Genomic DNA, 26,588 nt, shown 5'->3' with positions numbered 1-26,588 from the left:
ATCCTATAATATTCCATTGTGTGGCATCTGTTTGCTGTTTAAAATTAATGTTTCCAAGTTTTGTTTTTGTTTTTTAAAAAGACCCCTCTGGTTACTGTCTTACTGGATTAAAAGATTTGGGCATTTTCAGATTCTTGCAATTCCATTGCCCCATCGCTTCTGAGGGGGTTTTACACCATTTACATTTTACTATTGTTATATGATTTATCTATAACAGCATTGCATTTCTGAGAATTTCCCTGAATACTTTTAACTTGAATTTTCATATTATTTGATTATTCCTTACTAGCTTTAAGCTTGACTTATGTTGAATAAAAACTAATGAGAATCTTAGTGATTGGTACTAGGTAAAAGTAGTAGTCAGCATTTACCCATTTAACAAATGTCATTCACATTTTGTAAATCATTATAATGTATAGTAACATGCAATTGAGATTTAGGGAAAACAGGTGGATTTGTTTTAAGATTGCTTTTTCAGGGGCGCCTGGGTGGCGCAGTCGGTTAAGCGTCCGACTTCAGCCAGGTCACGATCTCGCGGTCCGGGAGTTCGAGCCCCGCGTCGGGCTCTGGGCTGATGGCTCGGAGCCTGGAGCCTGTTTCCGATTCTGTGTCTCCCTCTCTCTCTGCCCCTCCCCCGTTCATGCTCTGTCTCTCTCTGTCCCAAAAATAAATAAACGTTGAAAAAAAAAATTAAAAAAAAAAAAAAGATTGCTTTTTCATATTTATTTAAAAATATTTATTTTGGGGAGAGCACGGGGCAGGGGGGAGGGACGGGCAGAGAGAGGGGGACAGAGGATCTGAAGCAGGCTCTGCGCTAACAGACTGACAGCCCCGCACGGGGCTCGCACTCATGAATGGCGAGATCATGACCTGAGCCGAAGTCAGACACTCAGCCAACTGACTGAGCCACCCAGGTGTCCCTGAGGTTGCTTTTAGTTAAAAAACAAAAAAAAAAAAGAAAAGAAAAGAGAAGGAAAAAAACACGTTCAATATGATCATTTACATCACAGTGTTGTTGCTTATTTGATTTTGATGATATGATTTTGCCTCCCTTCAAACAGAAAGCAATAGATCTTGCTAGCAAAGCAGCCCAGGAAGACAAAGCTGGGAACTATGAGGAAGCTCTTCAACTCTACCAACACGCTGTTCAGTATTTTCTCCATGTAGTTAAATGTAAGGCCATAGTTTGTTTTCTGTTTTAAAACGTTAAAGGAAAAGATTATTCTGTTTCTTTTATGAAAGTTGAAATACAATGCCAGAAAATTCTAAACCATCCATTTGCAAAATATTCCCGGTAGCTTGTTAATAATTTTTAAGTAGTCGGCAAACAAATGTGCGTAGCTATCCTAGTTATTGTTACTTTGTCTACCTAAAAATATTAAAATGCCATATAATCGATGTAGATAGTTTTTATTTTACTGGCGATATACCCACATTATGTACGAACCACATTTTCTAAGCGTCTCTGAAAATACTCTCTTAAGTACTTTTAAAAAAATAGGTTGGGAGCCATTTTGTTCGTATGTTTTCCAAATACGTACTGCATGTTTCCCACGCACCAGGTACTGTTTTAGGCACCGGGATGCGACGGTGAGGGGAAAGTGGGTAAAAACCCTGCCTCCGTGGATCTTCAGCGGAGGCTGAGCATACGACAAAAGTGTCTCTCTGGCAAACTGAAAGTTATTTGTTACTGAAAACTTCAGCGGTTGGATAATTTAGGATTTTCTTTTGAGCTTCATTTCATGTTGAGGTTTTTCTGTCAAATAAAAGTGAAACTAAAAATGAATCCTAAGATAATTGGGGCCGGTCCTTGCCCTGCATGGACTGCTCAAGTCGGCTTTTGAAATAGCTCCCACAGAGGCCTTTGTGGAGTAAAATTACTGTATTGGGGGCACCTGTAACATACGGAATTTCCGGCATTCTTCTACCATGAGATGAAACTTACGTAGACATTAATGGAAACGGTTGATATTACTTTTGTTGGTCTTAGAATTGGTTTTATGCGAGAGCAGCCACTTTGAGCTGTCCGCACAAAATGTTAAAGGAAGAATAGAAAACCCACAGAATATTACATAATTTCTTCTTATTATTTAGCATTAATTTAACATATCCTAGTGTCTTGCTCAGATTTCTTTCTGCCTCAGACCCGCTGTTGGCTTCCAGCCGTGCTGGAGGGAAGCGGACAAGAGTTGGTGACGGTTGGTTACGAGGCTTAGAGATACCCTTCCTCCCTCCCCCGCCTCCCAGACTAGATTGTCCGTGTCTCAAAAGTGTGTCTAAGAGTTTAAACCTGTCCATGTAGAAGACTAATGGAAAAATCTCTCTCACTTCCCTTTAATAGATGAAGCCCAGGGTGATAAAGCCAAGCAGAGTATCAGGGCAAAGTGTACAGAGTATCTTGATAGAGCAGAAAAACTAAAGGAGTACCTGAAAAAGAAAGAGAAAACTCCACAGAAGCCAGTGAAAGAGGGACAGCCGAATCCAGCGGAGGAGAAAGGGTATGTATTTTAGAGTGTTAGACTTTATTATATCTACTTAAAAGAGAAAACTACATTTAACTTGTGAAATCCGTTTCTTTTGTTTAAACCAGCTGTTGGCAACCCAGGACTCAGAGGCCAAATCTGACCCGCTGCCAGTTTTTGTAAGCAAAGTCTTACCAGAACATAGTCTCTTACGTCTAAGAAAATGAGATTGTGGGACCTTGCTATCTGGCCTGATTGGGTTTGCAGGCAGGAGGTTCTGGTCAGCTGTACGGGGACTGTGACGCTCACTGTTCGTGGTGTGCAGTGGCGCAAGTTACTTGGGTAATCCCTGTGGTCGCCGGGAAGGGAGTGCCTTGCAGGCAGGGCTTTGGGGCAGCTTCCGAAGGCCATTTCAAAGGACATAAGGAATGGAAGAACTAGAGGTGACCGGCTGCTTCAGACTGCACGGAAGGGTTTGAGGAAAACTGCAAATTCAGCGTTTTATATCCTCTGTTCAAGACATGGTCAGGGAATCGGCGGTTCCTGTGACACCTGAGAATATTTTCTCTTCTGTACCTACAGCACTGACATAACAAAAATCAGACCCCACCTGATCTTGCGGATTACTGCATTTCAACACGGAATCAACTTTAGGGTTTCTTACATGAAAGTTGGGCCATTTACTGGCGGACTAATGAAACCGTTGGAAAAATTTTAGTTAACCTCGAATGACCCCCTGACTCTTCCTGAGACTCCTTTGCCAGGAGAAATGTCCTCTCCTCCCTGTGAGTTGAGGACCCTGTGGGGTCCACTCCTGAGATGGCTCCCTAGCAGGGGGATACCAATTCTGTATTGAATAGCAGGACCCATCTTGGCCAATTTAAGCAAAAACGGATTTATTACAGAGTCTTAACCTTATAGATCTGGGGGAGGGCGGGCAGGGAATCCAGCTTGGATTCCGTAGCATTAGGAGAAATGCCCGCCTCCCCCAGGGTGGTTCTGGTAAGGATCCGAGGCCTCCTGGTGCCAGGCAGGAGGACCTCCGCCCAGCTCCCTCCGCAAAGCCAGGGTGTTCACTCGCAGGCATGGTCTCCTTGCACGCAGTGGCCACCTCAGCTGCTTGCCTCCGCCTTCTCGGAGGATCTTCAGTCTCCTGTGGGGCCCCAGCTGCAAGGAAGCCCGGGCAGGGCAGTTGTGTGAAAGCAACCGTCTTCATTGTGCAAGAAAGCACGGTGGGACGAGGCTGGAGTGGGCGTCAGGTGAATCGTTTGGTGGTCTCCACGTCACCTGTAACCCCACCATCCTAGGGTAACCAAGCCAGTCCCATTTGGGGGAAAAGATGTCTAGCTTTTTAATCCCCCTTTATATTTGATATGTAAAAAATGATGTAATGCCATATTTTTTTGCTTTACCACTTTTTCATTCAACATCGTGTCGTAAATATCTTTCCAATAAACTATTTCTACATCATTTTTAAATACTGCAATGTGGGGGCGCCTGGGTGGCGCAGTCGGTTAAGCGTCCGACTTCAGCCAGGTCACGATCTCGCGGTCCATGAGTTCGAGCCCCGCGTCGGGCTCTGGGCTGATGGCTCGGAGCCTGGAGCCTGTTTCCGATTCTGTGTCTCCCTCTCTCTCTGCCCCTCCCCCGTTCATGCTCTATCTCTCTCTGTCCCAAAAATAAAAAAAATAAAAAAAACGTTGAAAATAAAATAAAATAAAATAAATACTGCAATGTGTTCTATCATATACTAATCCCTATAATTAAGCATACTCTATTTCTAATTTTTTCCCCTTTGGGAACAGCGTGGGTGTGATTATCCTTGTCGTCAACTCTTTGCACTTACTTTAAATTATTTTTTCAGAATAAATTCTTAGATATGAAATATCTGGGTTGATTTACTTGTCTTTTGGTCTCAGTTCATTTTCATCAAAAGCTTCATCTATTCTTTGGAACCCCCAACCTAAGGATTACAGACCTTGATACTTTAAATAATTAATATTCGGGGTTTTTCTCTCCTGGTTATGGCTTCTTGTTCTGATACATAGTTTGCCTGGTTTGGTGTTTTTATGTTGTTTACAACTCTCCTGTAACTCATCTAAAGTCTTTTGTGGAATGAGGTGTGGGGCATGCGTTTATAAATGTGCACATACATAGGTATGTCATGGGAATTTGGAGCTGGTTCCTGACTTCATTCTGGTCTTTTTGCCCCTTTCCTGTTCATGATTCCATATTGACAGATAACATGCCTGCTTACTATTTTATTTAATATATTATTAAAAGTAATAAAATAAAGATAACTTCTAATACGAATGTCTTATCTTGCCACTTAAAGTACAAATATTTCAGATTAATTTTTCCTTCATTTTTGCCTTATTTTGATAGCAATGAGTGATCATTTGAATATATTAAATTCTTTTTATTAGGAATGACAGTGATGGGGAAGGAGAATCTGATGATCCTGAAAAAAAGAAACTACAGAATCAACTTCAAGGTTGCTTTAGATTTCATTTTTAAATTTACTATCTTATTTTTTTTTTTAAAAACCTCATAGTGAATTGTCTATCTGAATTGCTTTTTCCACCTGTATTCAAATGAGGTTCAAGAACTGGCTTTGGTTCCCAGTGGCCCCATGCTGGCTCTGTGTAGGCCATTTTCACAGGATTTGCTCTGTAGGATCTCAGCTAGGTTGTTTTTTCTATGTAGTCAAATATTGTTTGGTTTTATATGTGCCTTAGAAACCTGTCCGTCAACTTACTCGTTTTCATTTTGTCTTATTTGCCCCCTTCTAGAGAAGGTAGCATTTACACTAGTAGCATGCTGCAACGTTTAATGGTATTAAAATTCCCAAACTGTCAGAGGAACAGAAGGAGTTTGGACTCACGCTTGGCTTTCATTGCTGTTGCCGTAGCGTATTCATTGATGGTTTATTTCATGTTTCCAGACCTTTCGCATTGGCTCCTTACTCTGTTTCAGTGTTGCCATTTACATTAATCTCTTCCAGCTTTCTGTTTTTACCTTCCACACCTGTAAAAGTCTGTTCGTTCTCCTGTGCTCGTAGTATAGCGGTGTGATGGGGAGGGTATGGATTTTTAGTTCCATTCAGGTCTGGATTCCCCTCCAGGGCCTCCTGCTGAAAAGCTGTCTAATCTTGGGCAGGTTCCGTAGCCTCTCAGAGTAGAAGACCCCAGCTCTAAGATGGAAATTAACAATACCTTCTTTTCTGGGCAATTAAAAGATTATGACAGTGTAAAACCTGACAGTGTTATATCTGACAAATTTTAGGGCCTCAGTAAATGGTAGTCATTCTGTGTATCTAAAATGGCATCTATTCAATTGCTGACTATATATACTGACATTTGATCATCATTCGATATGTTAGCTGATGACTTTTTGGATTGAGTTGTATGTATTTTGTTAATTTGGATCTTACCGAATAGATGCACAGCTGGGAAGGATTTCCATTATATAGGCACAGCCTTGGTGAGTGAATGGTGACTGCACCCTGCTTGGCCAGTCTTTTAATCTTACTGCACTAACTGGTCTCTTCATTTTTATTCTGTTACCTGTCTTACTAACCGCACTGGGACATCTAGGAGAATACTCTAAGGGTAACACCTTAGAAATGCTACCGTTAGTGAGGATACTTTTACGTCTGAGAGCTTGAGTGGTGGATAAAATCAAAAAGCAAAGGCCGAGTTTCTGCTGCCACAGCAGCACTGCCTGGAGCGGTGCGAGCACGCGCTTGCTACTCAGTGAGCTCTGCGGGACAACCCCGTGGTCTGTGCCAGGTGGCCTTACTGTTGGAAGGCAGAGGGCCTTTTTTTCTGTCCTGCTTTTTTTCCCCTCTCTCCCCCACAAAGTAAAAACTGGATTGTATCTTTAGTTTTGGAAAAGATACAAGCCAGTTTTTAACAGGGAAGTTTTCTTTAAAAATCAGTCATGCTAGGGGCCCCTGGGTGGCTCAGTCGGTTGAGCGTCCGACTTCAGCTCAGGTCATGATCTCACAGCTCCTGAGTTCGAGCCCCGCGTCGGGCTCTGTGCCGACAGCTCGGAGCCTGGAGCCTGCTTCCCATTCTGTGTCTCCCTCTCTCTCTGCCCCTATCCCACTCGCATTCTGTCTCTGTCTCTCTCAAAAGTAAACAAACGTTAAAAAAAAAAAAAATCAGTAATGATAAGGACCAGAGATGTACAAAAATACAAATGCTGAAAACACATAAATGAGAACATTTATTTGGAATTTCAGGATGAAGTGTAGTATGAAATCCTATCCTTTCATATCTAAGTCATTTTTTCCGTCTTTTCACTTAAGAGTTGCTCATGGATTTCACTGTAAAATAGCCTTTCTTGAATCTTGCCTCTTTTCCCTGAAAGAGTATTTTAAATCTTTTACTTCTGTTTTAAGTTACGATTTTAAATGTAATATTTGATTATTAAAATTAAAGAATTTATGATTGGAGTTTTGTTAGCTGTTTTGATGCTCACGGACTTTTTTTTTTTGAGGTTAAATAACATTAGTATAATAAAGAGTAGAGTCAAAGACTGGATGAATTTATATAATTGGAAAACAAATCATTTGGCTTGTATTCCCAATAATCCTTCTCCTCCTTTTTAGTTACTACTTTTGTCAATGTTACTTTTAGCTGAATTTTTTATCACTAAATATTCCAAAGTCACTTTTCAACTTTGAAAAGTATTAATTAAGTGTAAAGATAAATTATGGCATATTTAGAAAATTCATACTTAGGAAAAACTTTAATTGGCCAGATGATATTTACATAATTTAAAGTAAATTTACTTTTGTTTACCTATCACAAAATCCTATGGGGTGTTGTAAATGTTTCCTTACTAATCTGAGTGGAACATAGAAAAGAAAAAGTGAATTGGCTTTACTTTATACTTACTGTAAACTTTTAGAATGTAGAAAGCGTTTAAGGTTGCATTTCAATTTTTTTTTTTCAAGATTTTATTTTTTTAAGTTACCTCTGCACCCAACGTGGGGCTCGAACTTAAAACCCTGAGATCAAGAGTCACATGCTCCACTGACTGAGCCAGCCAGACACCCCAGTTTCATTTAATTTAGGTCTGTTGCTAAAGATTTTCAAAATTTAAGTAGGTTGTGTAATATAATTACTCTTTGAATAATAGATGATCTTTCCTAACAAGAAGAAATACCCATAAAACTAAATTTATTGGTAATCAGGAGACTGTGTAAGTGGTAATATTTTGTTATACTTAAAACAGTTATATATTACCTTAGAACTGGCTTTTGGAAATGCTTTTTTGTTGTTAATTTTTTTTTTAATGTTTATTTTTGAGAGAGAGAGAGAATGAATGCGAGCAGGGGAGGGGCAGAGAGACAGGGAGACACAGAATCAGAAGCAGGCTCCAGGCTCTGAGCCGAAGTCGGACACTTAACCGACTGAGCCACAAAGGTGCCTTCGAAAAGCTTTTGATAAAAGAATAACTAAAAACTTTTGCCAATAAGCTATATTAGAAGAAATCTTTTGTGGATTCTTACTGCAACAATTAGTGTCGCCTTTGAATATAATATACAGAAAAACTAAATCATTTGGATAGCTTTTTTAATGTACAAAAATTTTAAGTAGGTCTATTTAGAAGCCAAAAAGAAAATTTGGCAAATCTTAGGAAAATATTGCAAATCTACAAGAGCACACTTCTCTCTCTTCCATCATCCCCTCCCTTCCCTTCTCCCTACTATTTATCTGTGCCTCCATCTGTCTGTCATCAGTTAAAACTTTTGAGGACATTTTTCTTTTGGTAGTTAAGGAGAGGATTAGATCACTGGGTGTTTTTGTTAAAAAAAAAAAAAGAAGAACTAGTAGATCAGCCCCCATTGAACAAGTACTTACGATACTTTAGTGCATTCAAACATGACCGCCACTTGCTGTAATGTCTGGTGATTTTCTAAACACTCTAGTATTCATTACGTCATTTGATCCTTACACTAACCCATCTTAAGTAGTTTGGGCAGATGGTGTTATTTTCATTTTACAGTGAGGAAGCAGAAATAGAAAAGCTAAGTGACCTCCCCGAGGTGATCTAGTCGCCCACCCCAGCTTCCAGACTCCTGTTGACTCCGCCCTAATAACTACTTCCGTGTCACACGAGTTCTAAAAGGCTCTTGATAGATAAAACTTTTCCAGACAGTTTTATAACGTGTTTCTTGAACGTCATTATTTCGTGTTGTATTCTACATTTGATAGAATAGTCTTCCTTAATTTAAAGGTGACATAATGTTTTTGTAGGTGCCATTGTTATAGAGCGACCAAACGTGAAATGGAGCGACGTTGCTGGTCTTGAAGGAGCCAAAGAGGCACTGAAAGAGGCTGTGATATTGCCTATTAAATTTCCTCATCTTTTTACAGGTGAGATAAATGTTAAATATTTTTTTGGTCATTGTTTAAAAAGTCATTGATGGTTGAAGTAGAGTGTTGTGAATTTTTGTCACCGTATTATAAGGTAACAGCTTACATCAGTTCTGTTATGAGGTGGCGATACACCTTTACACAAAGGTATTTATTTCATACACATATTTGTAATATGTACATATATAGATATATAGCCACACAATGTAAATGTCAACCAGTAGGGTGATCACCGACATGCAGTGGAGTGCTGTGTGCTCACTAAAATATAGGGCACATTTACAGATCTACATTATTAACATGAAGGCATGCCCACGTGTATGATAAAGGTCAAATCCCACGTTATAAACGTGTATGGTATGTCTCTGTATTTGTTAAATAAATGTGTGTGCTGGGAAGTAAAAGTAGACCGACCAAAATGTTAAGGCTATGCCTGGGTGATAAGATTAGGGGTGATTTTTGCTTCTTTGAACTTTCATCTGAAGTTTTTGCAATGGCCATGCACTAGTTTTATGAGAGTTCTTCCATTTCTTGAAAAGAGGAATAGGAATTATTTACCATTTTCAGATGAAGTACCTACCTCTAGGGACAGCTGCTTCTCACTGTGACAGAATATTGCTAAGCCAGCTGTCTGGGTGTCGTTGAAGTTACAGCTCCAGCAGTAGGTGATTTGTGCTGCACCTTTCCTTCATTTCGTCCTGTGTGTGACCGAGAGCCTGCCTGTGTTTGTGCTGTGGCTGTACCCACAGTGTCACAGTGAAACGGGGCTTCCCTTTTAGAAACAAGCTGGTTTATGTAGAGAGCGGATCTGTGATGTTGGCCTCAAGCTGAACGCTTCCAGAAGATACTGTCGTATAGAGTAGTGATGAGCAGAGAACCCATGGGCCCCCAGTAGTCCACCTAGCAAGGTATGACTTACAACCTAACTTTAGAAATAGGAAATTAACAGTGTCAAAGTGACGTCGTGGGGGCGCCTGGGTGACTCGGTCTGTTAAGTGTCAGACTTCGGCTCAGGTCATGATCTCACGGTTTGTGGGTTTGAGCCCCGCGGCAGGCTCTGTGCTGACAGCTCAGAGCCTGGAGTCTGCTTCGGATTCTGTGTCTCCCTCTCTCTCTGCCCCTCCCCCTCTCACACTCTGTCTCCCTCTCTCAAAAATAAACATTAAAAAAAATTTTTTTTAATTAAAAGTTGACATCATGATTCTATAAAGGCACAAAAGTATGGTTGAGATCATTTTATATTACTTACATCACTGTTTTGCAAACACGTCATTTATGTATCTTCTTTATGATTGTTTCCATATATGTGTACCATTATTATTTTTTTTTAATTTTTCTTTAAGTCACTCATTTATAGAGCAAATTTGTATAGCCTAAATATACAGAGACCAGCAGGAACCTGTAAGTGTTCAGCTTCCTAAGTTATCAGAAAGTAAGTATATCTATGTAATCATCATCACACAGATCAAGAAATAATACCAATAACCCAGAAGTCTCCCTCTGCCAAATCTTTCCTCTGCAAAGGTAATCACTCTCTTGACTCCTCTAACACCGTAGATTGTTTTGTCTGTATTTGAACTTTTAAGTCATCTTATTTTTATGTACTAACTTCATTTAAAAAAATTTTTTTTAACATTTATTCACCTTTGAGAGAGAGAGAGACAGAACATGAATGGGGAAGGGTCACAGAGAGAGGGAGACACAGAATCCGAAGCAGGTTCCAGGCCCCGAGCTGTCAGCACAGAGCTTGACATGGGGCTCAAACCCATGAACCGTGAGATCATGACCTGAGCCAAAGTCTGCAACGTAACTGACTGAGCCACCCAGGCGCCCCTGTATTAACTTCATTTTATTTTTTTATTTTTATTTTTTTTTTAATTTTTTTTAACGTTTATTTATTTTTGAGACAGAGAGAGACAGAGCATGAACGGGGAGGGTCAGAGAGAGGGAGACACAGAATCTGAAACAGGCTCCAGGCTCTGAGCTGTCAGCACAGAGCCTGACGCGGGGCTGGAACTCACGGACCGCGAGATCATGACCTGAGCTGAAGTCAGCCGCTTAACTGACTGAGCCACCCAGGCGCCCCAACTTCATTTTAAAAGATTGCTTTGTGCCTGCTATAAATGGAAAAAAATTAATAATTTTCTAATATTTAAAAATTATTTAAATACAAACTATTTGTGTGCTGCATAGAAAGCACTTCATATGCCACTAATTATATGTGCCACATTTAAGGGAACACTGACTTACAATTGTAGACATTTAAAATAGGAAGATAGAATTCAAGTCAAAGATGAGGCTTATGTAACAATTCTCAGATTTGCCATTAGTAATCTGCATGTCATTCTTTTATTTTTATTCTTTTTTTATTTTCTTAAGTTTGTATATTTATTTTGAGAGACAGAGTGCATGCAAGCAGGTGAGGGTCAGAGAGAGAGGGAGAGAGAGTCCCCAGCAGGCTCCACATACAGAGCCAGACACAGAGCTGGACCTCACGAACCGTGAGATCATGACCTGAGCAGAAATCAAGTCTCCACAATGCCTAACCCACTGAGCCACCCAAGGCCCCCCACATGTCATTCTCCTATGGATACCATGTACCCATCCAGTTTGCACCTAGAAGTTTTTTAAGTGTATAGTTAATATTTTTTTGCCAGATGTAACTCAGCCTGTTTTATTGTAGGCAGTGTTATGATTTCTCATTAGGAAAATTGAAATACAGAGTTGATTTGCTCACTTGTTATATTTTGGCAAAACTAGGATTTCAGGTAGAGTCCGCTTATCGTTACCCAACCACTTGAACAAGAAAACAAGAATAGGCTGTCTGTAATAGTAACCTTTGCCTCCTTGTGGAATCAGGAACTGAATAGAACTTTGCGAGGGATCACCCAAACTGTATTAGTTTCATTCCCCCAAGCGTCAAATATTTAAAAGAAAATGTTTCCAGCTGCCCTTGCCCTATGGATATAGTTTGTCCTACAGTGTTCTGGTATTAAGGATCATACACAGTAGACCATCAGGTAGTACGTTTTAGCTGAACGAGTCTGCCTTTACTAGATTGCAAGACCCTCTTGTATTCACAGTTCTCCGTCTGTACGTTGTGGTTTCAGTGCATAGTGGTTGAATGAATGAGTGAGCAAGCAGTTGAGCTTCCTATTAGAAGGATTATATATCTATGTAAACCCATTGGACAAAGTGGTCTCTAGAAAAAGCAAATACAATATTTCTAAGACATACTTACCTTAGATTGATTTATTTAAAAAAAAAATTATTCTGTTAGCTGCAGAGTGAAAACTTCTCCACAGTATTCTTCAGTATGGGTGATGTCTCTAGTAACTGAAATTAACAGTCTTAGGTTCTCATGTTATTTTTCTCATGCGAATTTTAGGCAAGAGAACACCGTGGAGGGGAATTCTGTTATTTGGCCCACCGGGAACAGGAAAGTCCTATTTAGCCAAAGCTGTGGCAACAGAAGCAAACAACTCAACGTTTTTTTCAATATCTTCCTCTGACCTTGTCTCTAAGTGGCTAGGAGAAAGTGAAAAGTAAGTAGTAAGTTGTTGTTTTGGGTTTTTTTTTTTTTTTTGGTTTTTTGGTTTTTTTGGCTTTTTAGTTTTTCTTTGCCAGGTAGTCACTATATCAGTATATAGAGGAAGAGGCTTCCTACATCATGAATAGACATTCAGAGAAGTGTCTGAATATGAAATAAGTATTCATTTCGCTGTCAGATCAGTCCCTAGTTTGACATTTATTTCATAGGGAAAAGGTAGCATATGTATAGTTATATATAGCATAGTTTAGTAAATCGTAAAGTGAATCATCCAGTTGTAGTATTCTTATTTTCTAGACCAAAACATAGTTGGACCTTTTAATCTGTAGAGTTCTTATAATACTGTATATGTGTTGTTTTTTTTTTTTTTTTTTTTTTTTTCATTAAGTCCTTTGTCATTTACTATTCTTTTAAGAAGCTGAAAGCTTTTACTTATTTTTAGGCTAGTTAAGAACTTATTTCAGCTTGCCAGAGAGAGTAAACCTTCCATCATCTTCATCGATGAAATTGATTCTCTGTGTGGCTCAAGAAGCGAAAACGAAAGTGAAGCTGCCCGTAGAATTAAGACGGAGTTCTTGGTTCAAATGCAAGGTAGGCTGACTGGCTTTTCACATAGTTTCTGTTATTGTATCACCATTATCATCACAGTAATGAAACAGTGAAATTCAAGCTGAATTTCTTCATTTTAGCGGACCACGTGTTTGATTATGCCAAGCTTCATTCCGGTCGTCCTCCATGGTGTAATCATCTCGCAGTACTCTGGCAGAAACAGGAAGATTTGCATATTCACTTACATCATACCAGGAACAGTATCAGCAAAAGGAATTTGTAGACTTCAAATGAAATCTTTCAAGAAATATTTTGAAAACAATATTAATAGTATTTGCCCACAGTCTAGCAGATTTGATTCTTGGGAATATTTGCATTGTATTTTAATAATGTGATATTTGATTTTTCAAAGAGACTCTCTCAATATGGGGCACTATAACATTAAAACCCCACATTCTTAACAGAACGTATAGGCAATGTTTAAAGAACACTAAAACGAAAAATTATTTAAAATATTACTTATTTTGGTGCAGGCGTTGGTGTAGACAATGATGGAATTTTGGTTCTGGGAGCTACAAATATCCCCTGGGTTCTGGATTCTGCCATTAGAAGAAGGTATGAAAATACAGTAAAGATCTTACTTCTAACTACAGATGTAACAAGTCAGTAGCAATTCCCTTTTTGTCTAGTGAAGAGGCATTCTGAAAACTTTTCAGAATTTTTTTTTTAATTTTTTTTCACGTTTATTTATTTTTGAGACAAAGACAGAGCATGAACGGGGGAGAGTCAGAGAGAGAGAGGGAGACACAGAATCTGAAACAGGCTCCAGGCTCTGAGCTGTCAGCACAGAGCCCAATGCGGGGCTCAAACTCACGAACCGCGAGATCATGACCTGAGCCCAAGTCGGACGCTTAACCGACTGAGCCACCCAGGCGCCCCTAGAATTTTTTTGATGTGCCCTAATCCTGCTGGCCCCCAGTGTCGGAGGAAGAGAGGCAGGCATTTGTTTGTTTGCTATATTAAAGTTACAAGATATCCACTTACGAATCTTTCACATTGGAACATATATTACCTAATGCTTAACTTGTAATTCAGACTATGCTTAGTGGGCACTGATGCTTCTAAAATTTACAAATATAGCTTGATATTTCAATGGAAAACTTTCACATAAAATTTTAGCAAAATGACAGTTACGTAGGTTAAAGTATGATAGATAACCAAGATATATTTTCATTAAAAAATTTACATTTATGGGGCACCTGGGTGGTTTAGTTGGTTGAGTGTCCGACTTCGGCTCAGGTCATGAGCTCGTGGTGTGTGGGTTCTCGAGCCCTGTGTCAGGCTCTGTGCTGACAGCTCAGAGCCTGGAGCCTGCTTTGGATTCTGTGTCTCCCTCTCTCTCTCTGCCCCTCCCCTGCTCATGCTCTGTCTCTCTCTCAAAAATAAACAAATATTAAAAAGGAAGTAATTAAAAGAAATTTGTCTATAATTTTTAAGTTGCATATGAAACTTGAGCTACAGGGAAGGTATATAGTCTTGTTACTTTTATTTATTTTTTTATGTTTACTGAGAGACAGAGAGAGAGCATGAGCATGGGAGGGGCACAGAGAGGAGGAGACGTAGAATCCGAAGCAGGCTCCAGGCTCAGCTGTCAGCACAGAGCCCGACACGGGGCTCGAACTCACAAACCACAAGATCATGACCTGAGCCGAAGTTGGACGCTTAACCGACTGAGCCACCCGGGTGCCCCTAGTCTCGTTAGTTTTCACACACATAGTTCCCTATTTCAGTCACTGAATTTTGCATGGTAAAAATTAGCATCAGTTCCTGCCGCTTTTACCCCATTCACTTGATGCTTTGCCAAGATGCTAGGTTACTGTCCAGTACCAAGAGAGGAAATCTGCCCGTTACTTTTGCAAACTTGTCTAGTTCTAAACCCCTGTCTGTAGATAATGGAAACTTAAACTTCTTACTGCCACAGAGTTACCTAAAGGGAAAACAATCTTCACAGCCACTTAAATTGGCGTTTGTTACTTCCTGTCTCCAAATGCTGTCTAAGAAGGCAAGCAAAATTATTCTTAATAAAACAGTGTTTATGAGATAGTATAACTATTTATTCTGAATGTACCTATTATAATAAAGTGGACATTTTGTGTCGACATATGCTTATTATGTAAGATTTTGAACAATTTTACTGTTTTGGATTTGGAGAATTATTTTGTCCTCTCTTATTTCATATGATGAACCATAATCCCTTGATCAGGAGTTCAGAATATAAATCTATGGGGAGCTAATCTTGTGAGACATACCAGGTTGTGACCTCTAGACATACAAAGACTATGGCCAAAATAACCCAAAAATCATGTGAGAAAGATTAAGTCACTCCAAACTGGTTCTCTCACTATGTTGGTTTTACTTGTTAGTTGTTAACATGTTCTGGATATTTTCCCACTGTTTAACCAAAATATATATCTTTAACTCTGACACATAGAAATCAACCAGCTTAGCTTTGTATAAATGAGACCATCTGAGTATCTTGTTTCTTCTTGAAAAATCTGAATTTTCACCTGAAATTAAATATATGTAGTAATATTCTTGGTATAATTTTTCTTTCAAGATTCGAGAAACGAATTTATATTCCTTTGCCTGAGGCCCATGCCCGAGCAGCAATGTTTAAATTGCACTTGGGGACCACTCAGAACAGTCTAACGGAAACAGACTTCCGAGAACTTGGGAAGAAAACCGATGGTTATTCGGGAGCAGACATAAGTATCATTGTGCGTGATGCGCTCATGCAACCTGTTAGAAAAGTACAGTCAGCTACTCATTTTAAAAAGGTAAGGAGCTTTGATCCACCCTTTCATAGGTTTTTAAAGTCAGGCCATCATTAATTTGTCTTCAGAGAATTTCAGGAAGGTTTCAGTTCTGTAAACTAAAGTGCGTTTATAGAACAGACATTTCCATTTCATTGCAAATAAGTTCTCCCACAAAGTTTATTAATAGCCTTAAAGTATTTTAAAATGTTACGTGCAATGATTTTTTTAAGTACTTATTATTTTGATGTAAGTATAGAAACTTCTAAGTATATAGTTACCTATGATGTAACTAGAAGGAATATCTTTGAGCAGAACCTGGTGCATTTACACTTCATTAACAAAAACGGCCGCCTGGGTGGCTCTGTCAGTTGAGTGTTCAACTCTTGACTTCTGCTCAGGCTGTGGTCCCAGGGGTCGTGGCATCCAGCCCTGCGATGGGCTCTGCGCTGAGTGTGGAGCCTGCTTGAGATTCATTCTCTCGCTCTCTCGCTCTCGCTCTCGCTCTCTCGCTCTCACTCCCCCCCTTCTCTCTCCTCCTCTCTCCCTCCCTCTCTCCCTTCTCCTCTCCCTCCCCTTTCCCCCACTCCTCTCCCTTTCTCCCCCCACTGTGCTCTCTGTCTCGTTAAAAAAAAAAAAAAAAAAAAAAAAAGGTAAAAATAATAATGGCTGATACTAAATATTCCCATGCCTGGCACTGTGTTCTATTCTTTATCTTACTGTTGCACTTGGTCCTCACAAAAACTCTGCAGGAGGTGCCTTTCGCCACCTGTTGATCATTAATCTGAGACGTAGATGTTAACATGATAAAACTGGGGCTTGGACGCTGACCCGGTTTGCTGGGGTACAACTGGAGGGGTGCAGAGGTATGATTTTTCTCTAGGTCACGTGTACTTTGGAATGTGAAGCCTTGCTTCCCATACACCATTCTGTCTGCATGAATGAGTTGAGCATATAGTGTTTTGTCAAACGACCGTGGCCTTGGGACGTCCAATGTAAGTAACAGTGGCGTAGGTAATATGGACTAACCCTGTTCCTAAGGGCTGCAGTGTCCAGTGTTACTCATGAACATTGATGTGAGAATCCTGAAAAACTATTAGTAAACCTAATCCAGCAATCTATGACAAGACTACTATATCATGAGTAAGTTACATACGTATGTCTGTTAACCCCACAATAAAATAAGATTTTAAGAAAAGGATGAACCTGAATGAAAACCTGAATTTAAAGCCCGAGTCCACAGTTTGCTTGTCACATCTCCTTGAGCACATTTTGTTACCCGTTTCAAGCTCATTTGTATCTTCTCCAAAGTAGAGATGACAACACTGCCTCGAAGTGCTCTGTGCGAGAGGAATGAAGCAGCTCTCGTGAAGCATCTCTGTCCGGGTACCTGAGCAGCCCAGGAAACGGCTCTTTCCACTTCTTCAGCCATTTCATTACTGAGGGAAATACAGGAGGCTCAGGGTCAAGTTTAGTCTCAGCCACTGTTATTTTCTTTTAAATTCTCTTTGCCATTTAGAAACCATAGATTTTTAGGAATCCAGTCCTTTCTTACCCAGAAGTTTTCATTCAGTTCTCCGTATTACTACCGGGACAGGCTACACGACCCGGAAGCCAGGTCCTTACTAGGAGGACAAAGGCAAAGCAGCCAAATCAGGGTTAACACCAGACCTTCTCGCATCACCAGCTATGGTAGAGCTCTCAGTGGCTCCATGCTTTACTCCCATTTTGAAGGATGATTATTTCAATCAAAAACAAGATTGCCTGTTTATTTTGTCAAATGTCTAAAGTACTGGTAAGTCAGGAAGCACCACAGTCAAAAACAAAAATCCTGGGGCGCCTGGGTGGCTCAGTCGGTTGAGCATCCGACTTCGGCTCGGGTCACGATCTCACGGTCCGTGAGTTCGAGCCCCGCGTCAGGTTCTGGGCTGACGGCTCAGAGCCTGGAGCCTGCTTCCGATTCTGCGTCTCCCTCTCTCTCTGCCCCTTCCTCACTCATGCTCTGTCTCTCTCTGTCTCAAAAATAAATAAAAACATTGAGAAAACAAAAAAATTCAAAACAAAACAAAACTCCCTTGTGCTCTCTTTGGCACCACGTTTCCTACAAACAAAAATCCCCGCAGCTGAAAGGCTTGTGGGGAAAGACAGACAATAAAATAGGCATAATAAGTGAAGTTAGAATGTTTATTTTTCTGCACCTACCCTAATCCTGGGATAATACTTAAGACCGATCATCAAATAAATATTAAATGTGAAAGCAGCTCCCAAGTGGTATAGATTTGTTGCCATCTAAAAAATACTTGCGTGTGACTCTGTCACAAAGGTTCTCTCTCTGGGTGTTATTAAAATTTTATTTTAAATTAGTTGTGAATCACAAAATAGCACTGAAATTATACTTAGCATTTATTTTTGTGCTTATATTTAAAGAAGAAATTTTTGTTAAAAGAGACAAAGTTTCGGTGATTTCACACTAATAAATCTAAATATCACAGAAACTTTCTCAGCTTTAGAAAATAGAGAAAGTTAGGAGAATTATTGAGGATTACTTTTTTTTGGTCTCTAAGAGCATTTAATAAGCATTAGAGAAGAAAAGAGAACTCTTAATCACAGGTAACTGGTTTGGTTTTTTTTTTTTTTTTAATTTTAATTCATTTTCTCCTTGTGATCATGTAAGTAATTATGGTAGGAAATTTCAGACTATAGGAAAGCATCAAGAAAAAAATTAAAACTAAGCAAAACCTATCCCATCACCCAAAGACAGCTAGCTACATTTTGTTGTATATTCTATTTATTTGTGGAAGTCAACATTTTAACAAAGTATAGAATGGTACATTTTCACATTTCCTGATAATGGCCTAAACCTTAATTTTGTTAATTTGTTCAAGTAAATATTTCAGATTACTATTTATTCCAGGTTCGCGGACCTTCACGAGCTGATCCTAACAAAATAGTAGATGATCTGCTAACACCGTGTTCTCCAGGTGACCCTGGTGCCATTGAAATGACATGGATGGACGTCCCTGGGGATAAACTTCTGGAGCCAGTTGTTTGCATGGTTTGACATTTTGTTTGCTTTTAACAAAACACTTAAAACATAATTTGTAATTTGTGAGACAAAGATAAACATTTTACGTAAAATTAGCTAGGAAATTGTTAGTGTGTGTAATACTAACTATTCAGTTAAAAAGTTGTAAAGATAATTAAACTTAAAATGTAACAAATAATTATCTTTAAAATATTTTCTTGGGCTTTAAGGAAAATTTAATTTTAAGTGAAAAAGCTATTTTTCAAAAACAGGCTTCTAAGTTTATAGGTCTTACAGCTGGGATACGATCACCAAAAGACTTATCTACAAATTATTGTCAAGACTTAATAAAAAGTGGAATTGTTGAAAATTTCTTTTCTGGGGATTCTAAGATTTTGTGAAATATCTGGAAACCCTAATGCATGTATCATAGTATTCGTGATGGTATTTTTGTTTTACTTCTTCAGGCTTCGTAGAAAGTTTAAATATTATAGTGCTTGAAAAAAAAAATCCTGAAACCAAGTTTTTATGATAAAAACTTAAATTTCTGTAGTTTATATTGGAGGAATTAAAATAATTTGTAAGACTGTTATTTTATAACGTATAGGAAGCTTACTGTGATGGAAAAGCTACATTTACTGTTTTGATGTTTTCTTATTGGTGAATGTTCAGTTTTTTTCAAATCTTCTACTTCAGTTACGTATTTACAAAGAGCTTTGTGTCAGAATTAACAGTAACTTCCAGAAAAAAAACTTACTTACATGGTATATACTCTATATAGATGTACATGTACCTCTATAAGTACATAAGTATGTCTATAGATATGTTTATGTGTTAACCATACTGCTTCTCTGAAAAGTTATTCAGTTGTTGCAGTCCTTGCTATATTATTTTTTAAAGATTTTGTTCTTTAGATCATTTTTCATGTAAGAGACATAGCCTAGAACTTAATTTTTTAATGAATCCCTGATATTAGCATATTTTCTTACCATTTGATCATAATTCTGACTAATAGCTAAAAAATTCTGATAGTTGGTTTTAATTAAACGATATTGTGTTTCACATAAGTGTAAGTGAATGATTTCTGTAAGTGAATGATTATGTTCCTTTTGAATTGCACTTGGTGAACTCTCTTGTTTAAGAAAGAAAAACAGGTAAGACTAGGAAAGAGATCAGGGACATATTCTGGAGGGCCTTATTCTGGAGAGTCTCGGGCTTAACAGGATTGTACTTCTGATGGGTAGTGGGGAGCCATTGAAAGTTGTGGTCAGAACAAGGCAACCAGTTGAAAGCTGCTGTGCAAAAGAATAACATGATCAAAGATTTTCTCTAGAAGAAGAAGAAGAGAGTTTGTTGCGAATAACTTATGGCACACTGCAAATACTTAGATTTAACCTTAGATGGAAAGTCAGTAGTAATAATGATGACACAATGGTTTTTAGTTGATTAAACCTATTACTAACACCTCCCTTCTTTTTCCCTGACAGTCGGATATGTTACGGTCACTGTCTAACACAAAGCCCACAGTCAATGAACATGACTTGTTGAAACTGAAGAAGTTTACAGAAGATTTTGGCCAAGAAGGCTAAACCAAAGATAACAAGGAGGACGTTTACCATGTGTGTTCTTTCCTTCGTAGGTACTTTTGCCTTTCTTAGTGGCATTCAGATTGTTTCCAGGAAAACTCTTCTACCACAGGAAAATACAGATCTCACTCCAGAGTCCCTTTAATTTTATATGTACCTTTGCTCCATTACCAGTTAAATGCTCCTGTTAACAAAAATGATAAAATAATGGATTATAAGGAGATCGGTGATATATGAATGGCAAAAAATAGGAATTGCCCAGTTAAGAAGAGGATTAAAATTGATTGAGATACCAATATTTAGGATGGGTGGTCTTTACAAAGAGCATGTATTCTTTATTTTCTCTCTCTCTCTCTCTTTTTTTTTTTTTTTTTTTACCAGAATGTAATAGGGCTTATTTTATATTTTGAAAAAAAAAAAAATCTTAAGCATCATTTGCTTCAATGTAAAATTTATTTACTTTATTAAATGATAGAATCTTTATTCTCAGGGATGGGCAATACTAGCAAAGAGCACTGTGATTGGGCTTGAAAGGTTTTGAATTGTGTTCTAGCCGGGTCTCATTAAGTTTTGATAGGCTGATATTTTTCTTTGTGTAGATTTCAGTAATTTCTTTAAAAACAATGGGCTTCTATATTTAATTAAATAATACCTTTCACTGTGCAGTCTCAAAAGAAAGACTTTCTAAATTAGGCATTGTCTTTATCTTGAAGAAGAAAATTGTCTATTTCAGTGTCTTTTTGTAGCAAGATTGACCAAAACAGATGGCAAATAAATACATACTTTTTAAATAACTCTGTCATGAAATGCTATAATGGGAACCTTTGCTAAAAGGAATGGCCTCCCTTTGAATTGTGGCAAGTTTCTTGTGGGTGTGTGTGTACATATATATATAATTTTTTTTTTTTTAATATAGGCTACCAAGGGTTTTATCTTTTACCTTTTAAGTTCAGGGAATAGTTTGTCTTGGCCACACATACGTTATCAGTATAATGCTTGTGAAGCTTTAGAAATGAACTAATGTCTCATTAAATAATAAAATACAAACATGATACGTTATTTTAATATCTTCAAATAAATAATCTGAGGGTGTATGTTAGACACTTTAGCATCAACACTAAGTTGTGCCTTGTGCATTTGCATTGGCTATATATGCAAAAGGATTATTACATTAGCTGGAATGAGATAGGTTCCTTAATTACTGTAAAGTTCTACCTTGCAAATGCTATAGAGTAACTCGCATTTTAAAGTATATTTGCACATTTTACATATAATGCTTTCTGGTTGCCTTTGGGTTTTCTGTACAGATTGTTTTTGTTGATACTAAATGGAAATCATAGGCCTGAAATAAGCTGTTCTTATGTGAAGTAAATTGACATAACCTACTATTGGCTATATTCTGTGTATGCTTCTTTATTTTGGGATCTCCTGTATGGAAGAAAATAGTATCTGAATGGATTACGTACAAAGAAATCATTAGAAATTATTAAGTAAGAATGTATCCCTGAAAACTCCATTCTTCAGCAACTTTTATGTGAGAGTTTGGAATTAATTTGGCAGAGTAACGTAATTCTTTGTGGCTGCCTTGTAAGATAATTTATATTCTTTATCAGCCTTGGAATTATATAGTGTTGCTATTAATTATATTAGGAGAATTCACATAACTATGTTATTATAATTAATAGTTGAAATCAAAATTTTTTGTAAATCTAGAATTTGTTTTGAGGAAGTATTTTAAATAATTTGATAAAATACATGACCCAATGGTACAGAAGTATAGTGTTGATGACAAATGGATACTTTATCACACTTGATTCCCACATGGGCTTTGAGAACTATATCTCAGTACCCATATCACTTCTGGCCATAGCTCCATTTTCTGCATTGCATCTTCTACATTTTTAACATTTCTGGTTCTAAACCTATTTCTGGAGTCAAGTAATTTTAGACTTATTCTAGAATGGTAGCACATAGGCCATTTCCCCTGAGTTCCTTGTGGACAGATTACTCAGGCTGTGTCTGAACCTTGACCATTAGGAAATTTTGGGTAGATGGTTTCTGAGGCTACTTGAGTACCTCTATGAGCCACACCCTAGATGTTAAAGAACATTCTTTTTCGCAGCCTGAAAATTACAGGGGTCTTAGTAAAAAGAGTTTCAGTAGAAAAGTCACTTTTGAGTTCACTGTCATCTACATGCAGAAAAACAGAATGAGTATGTATATTTGATGATTAATATGAAGTCCCATTTACCTACTGGCATGGTTGAGAAATTGAGACACAGCTCCTTAACCTTGTAGCCATAAATGTTGCTCGACGCTGTTGCAAATGAAGTGACAGCGAATGCCCAGCATGGACACCGAATTTATCTCAACTTTATGAGCTCTCTTAGATGTCACGTCATTTCCTACCTCTGTACCTTCTTTATGTCAATTTTGTTCCTCGCACATAGAGTCCTTTCTTCTTTGCTGGTCCAAATCCCATTATCTCTATTAAGACCTAGCTCATGACGTGTATAATCTCTTGAAGGAGCGTTCCTAAACTCTCCCCATCCTACCTTTGGATTCCGTTAGTAATAAATTGCTACTCCTATCTTAAAATCTTTATCCAAATTGCAAGCACATTCTGTTAATCTTGTTTAGATCATTTACACTGTAAGCTCTTCAAAGCAATATTACATTTTCTCCTGCGGCTGGCACAGTGTGTGACCTCTCTTATTAGGTACTTGCTGAAGGCTCGAGAAATCAGGGCGTCAAGTCCTTATCTACTTCCTGGATTATCTGTGAGACTTTTTATAAAATAGAGAATTTGAAGTGACTTTGTTCTTGCTGGTCTAGTGAAATGATAAATTTCAGTCTTGGTTACCAGGGACTCAAGGCCGAGGTACGCCAGCGCTGGCTCGTGTCAGCTTACGAGGACCAGTGCACATGTCTCCCCACCTGGGAGGTCCGGGAGCTCATGCCGGGAGCTTGAAATCTGCCGTGGCAAGAGGTGTCACACCACAGAGGTCAAGTTTCCGTTCACGTGATGCCACACAAAACACAGCGTGTCCGTAATATAAACGGAAAAACTAATTTATTGCATTTGTAAAAACAAAATACAGAAGTTACATGTGTAGAGTCCTAAAAAGCATGTGATAAAATCCAGTACCCATGTATGATTTGTTTTAAAAGCGTCACACACTAGGAACAGAAGGGAGCTTCTTAGTTTAAGAAAGGGCATCTACCAAGAAGAAAAAAGCGCTATAGCAGGCACCATACTTAATTGTGAATTTTTGAAAACTTTACCCCCCAGAGATCAGGAAAAAGATACTGGAGCCTGCTATCACCACTTCTTTTCAACTTTGGACAGGAGAGTCTAAGTTTAGGGATTAAAAACAAAGAAACAAAATTGTCCTTCACAGGGGACATCGTATATGTAGCACATCCAAATTAATATAAACTCCGAATTTGAATTTAACGAGATGATAGGATGCAGAGTTAATAAAATCATGGTGTTTATCTGAGCAACAATCAGGAACTGAAGTTAGGAAAATAGTACCAATTGTAATAGCATCAGAAAGCACCCACTGCCTCAAAATAAATCTGAAAGATGTGCAGACCTTCCCATAGAAAGCAAGGACACATTACAAACGGAAGCTCAAGAATTAACACCTGAGTCAGTGGAGAGATGGGTCCTGTTCGTGACTTGGAAGCCTGTGACCAAAATACCAGTTCTAACCCAGTTGATACTAGACTTTAGTTAATCCCAAATCTGGATCTGGGTGATACGCAGATCTGTCTGTGTTATCTACGTATATGTTATCTATCTCTCTAAAAAATAGATCCTTGATGAATTCATTGATGATTTAAAAATTTTGTAGTTTGAACCCATTTTTATAACAGTATATTTCTCCTAGCTGTATCTGTCCATATAAACATTCATCCAGATATCTGTACGTACACAGAGAAACGTAACAAATTATTTTCACCTTGTGTTCATTATCTTATTTGTGGGTAGTGAGATTTTGGTTGATTTTTAAAATTTCCTCTACCTCTTTCATCTCCTATTTTCAGATGTCACCTTTTCAGTGAGGCAGTCCCTGCTCATCCTGTTGAAACTTGCAATCCCTCCTGACGTTCCTTATACCCATTCCCTGCCTCTATTTTCCTCTGTAGCACTTACCATGTAACATATTGTATAGTGTACTGTTTTCCTTATTTGTAATTTCTCCTACTAACATGTATGTTCTGTGAGAGCTGGGATTTTGTCTTTTTTTGTCTTTTTTTTTTTTTTTCCTTTGCTGTATTTCAGTATCTGGAACAGTGCCTGGTGCCTGGTGGGTGCTCAATAAATATTTATTGAGTGAATGAATCTTTGGATTTTTTCTAAGTTTTACTACTTTATAGTGTTTATAATTTTTGCCCCCCCCCATTTTCACCTTAAAAAAAATTAAGAATGAAAATAGATACATCAAGAAATTAACAGTGGCTAAATTGGGTGGTAGAAATATGGATACTTGTTAGTTTTTTTCTTTGTTTTCATTTTTATTTAAATTTCCTAGGGCACCTAGGTGGCTCAGTCAAGAGTCCAACTTGATTTCAGCTCAGGTCATGATCTCCAGGTTCCTGAGAATCAGGTGCCGCTTGGGGCTTTACGCTGACAGCACGGAGCCTACTTGGGATTCTCTCTTTCTCTCCCTCTCTCCTCTCTCTCTCTCAAAATAAATAAACATTTAAAAAAGAGGAGTTTGGGGGCACCTGGATGGCTCAGTCGGTTAAGCTTCCGACTTCGGCTCAGGTCATGATCTCACGGTCCGTGAGTTCGAGCCCCGCGTCGGGCTCTATGCTGACAGCTCAGAGCCTGGAGCCTGCTTCAGATTCTTTGTCTCCCTCTCTCTCAGACCCTCCCCTGTTCATGCTTTGTCTCTCTCTGTCTCAAAAATAAGTAAAACATTAAAAATTTTAAAAAAAATAAAAATAAGAGAAGTTTTAGTTTCCCAAAATAAGTACAAGTTTTTAATTAAGAGTTACAGTGGGGGGGGGGGGGGTGCCTTGATGGCTCGCTTGGTTAAGAGCCTAGAGCCTGCTTCGGATTCTGTGTCTCCCTCTCTCTCTGCCCCTTCCCCCGCTCGTGCTCTGTCTTTCTCAAAAAATAAACTTAAAAAAACCAACAACAAGGTACCGTTAGGCTGACACCTGATCACAGGCATTTGTCTCCCCCTTGGGAACCCTATGAAACAACAGAACAGGTTTTAAGAGAGAGAGAGAAAGAGAGAAACAGGACAACATACTCCTCAAACAAATGTACTTTGGAGGAGTGCTGTTCATCCAAACTGCCTTCCTGGTTTTGGGAATGCCCCTGGCCGCCTGCTGCAGAAACCACAGTGGGGACATCCTGTTTTTCTTCATCATCTGGCAGGCATCACAGGGGCACCAGACTAGCCTTGGTTAACCAGGTACCATCTAGGTCCATCCGTCTGGAGCACCACAAAGATGGCAGGACGTTAAAAGCAGGACTGTAGCAGCATCAATATCATCCAACCCAATGGGAACCTGGTACCTGTGGTGAAACAGCTAATTACCTTACGGTTGCATGGAAGAAGTCCCCAGTGAGAACAAGACATTGGGGAACAACTTCATAGCTGCTGTAGAACAGAATGAAGGCACGAGAACTCGAAGGACTGCTAGTTGAGGTCAAGGCCAGGAGAGCAGCCCAAGGATCTTCTGGGACTAGGACTACAAACATAGCCTGCATCCACAGTACTCAAATAATCAAGTGAAACTTAATAGTTGATCCTGCAGGTTACCAAGTGATACCAGTTGAATTCAGATTCAACAAGTTGGGGTTTGGGGTTTGGGGTTGGTAGTGGGGGGAGGTTATGTGAAGGTAAGGAAATTTGGGAGGGAAAGAGCAGGGTGCACGGTATTGGGATATGTATATTTAGAAGGATGTGGGGGCTTCTGAGTCTCAGGAAATACTTGGGGCATTGTGTGTGGGGATGGGGATTTTGGTCATCAGCCAAGAAAAGGAGAACCTAGTTTCAGATCAAATCTATTGATGTGAGTTCAGTCACAGACTGAATTTACTGTTTCGGTTTGAGCTGCTGGGAGTGGTTTTAATTGTTTGCTTGGCCGCTTGAAGAAACAATTCAACAATCGACTCACTTGGAACTCCATTAATATGTAATGTAAAAGGAAGAACCCAACATCTTTAGGAGATAGAAATGCTGGTGTG

At 38.8% G+C, this 26,588-nt stretch overlaps 1 protein-coding gene across 2 annotated transcripts in view; it reads left to right on the top strand.

Moving 5' to 3' along the window:
* The window catches only part of VPS4B (vacuolar protein sorting 4 homolog B), a 32,408-nt gene extending 10,648 nt beyond the window's left edge, over window positions 1-21,760 (top strand). For both annotated transcript variants that reach the window (XM_047827829.1, XM_047827830.1), the window contains exons 2-11: window positions 1,062-1,173; window positions 2,342-2,498; window positions 4,889-4,956; window positions 8,732-8,851; window positions 12,240-12,396; window positions 12,844-12,992; window positions 13,484-13,565; window positions 15,568-15,787; window positions 18,678-18,818; window positions 20,276-21,760. In XM_047827829.1, coding sequence (XP_047683785.1) covers window positions 1,062-1,173; window positions 2,342-2,498; window positions 4,889-4,956; window positions 8,732-8,851; window positions 12,240-12,396; window positions 12,844-12,992; window positions 13,484-13,565; window positions 15,568-15,787; window positions 18,678-18,818; window positions 20,276-20,377 — 1,308 coding nt within the window. In that variant the 3' untranslated portion in view covers window positions 20,378-21,760. The remainder of the gene's footprint in view (window positions 1-1,061; window positions 1,174-2,341; window positions 2,499-4,888; window positions 4,957-8,731; window positions 8,852-12,239; window positions 12,397-12,843; window positions 12,993-13,483; window positions 13,566-15,567; window positions 15,788-18,677; window positions 18,819-20,275) is intronic.
* Window positions 21,761-26,588: the final 4,828 nt, after the last annotated feature.

The sequence above is a fragment of the Prionailurus viverrinus genome, chromosome D3, assembly GCF_022837055.1.
Source record: "Prionailurus viverrinus isolate Anna chromosome D3, UM_Priviv_1.0, whole genome shotgun sequence".
NCBI lineage: Eukaryota > Metazoa > Chordata > Mammalia > Carnivora > Felidae > Prionailurus > Prionailurus viverrinus.
Note: the sequence above shows the minus strand (reverse complement) of the source record. Positions and strands in the feature narration are given on the sequence as shown.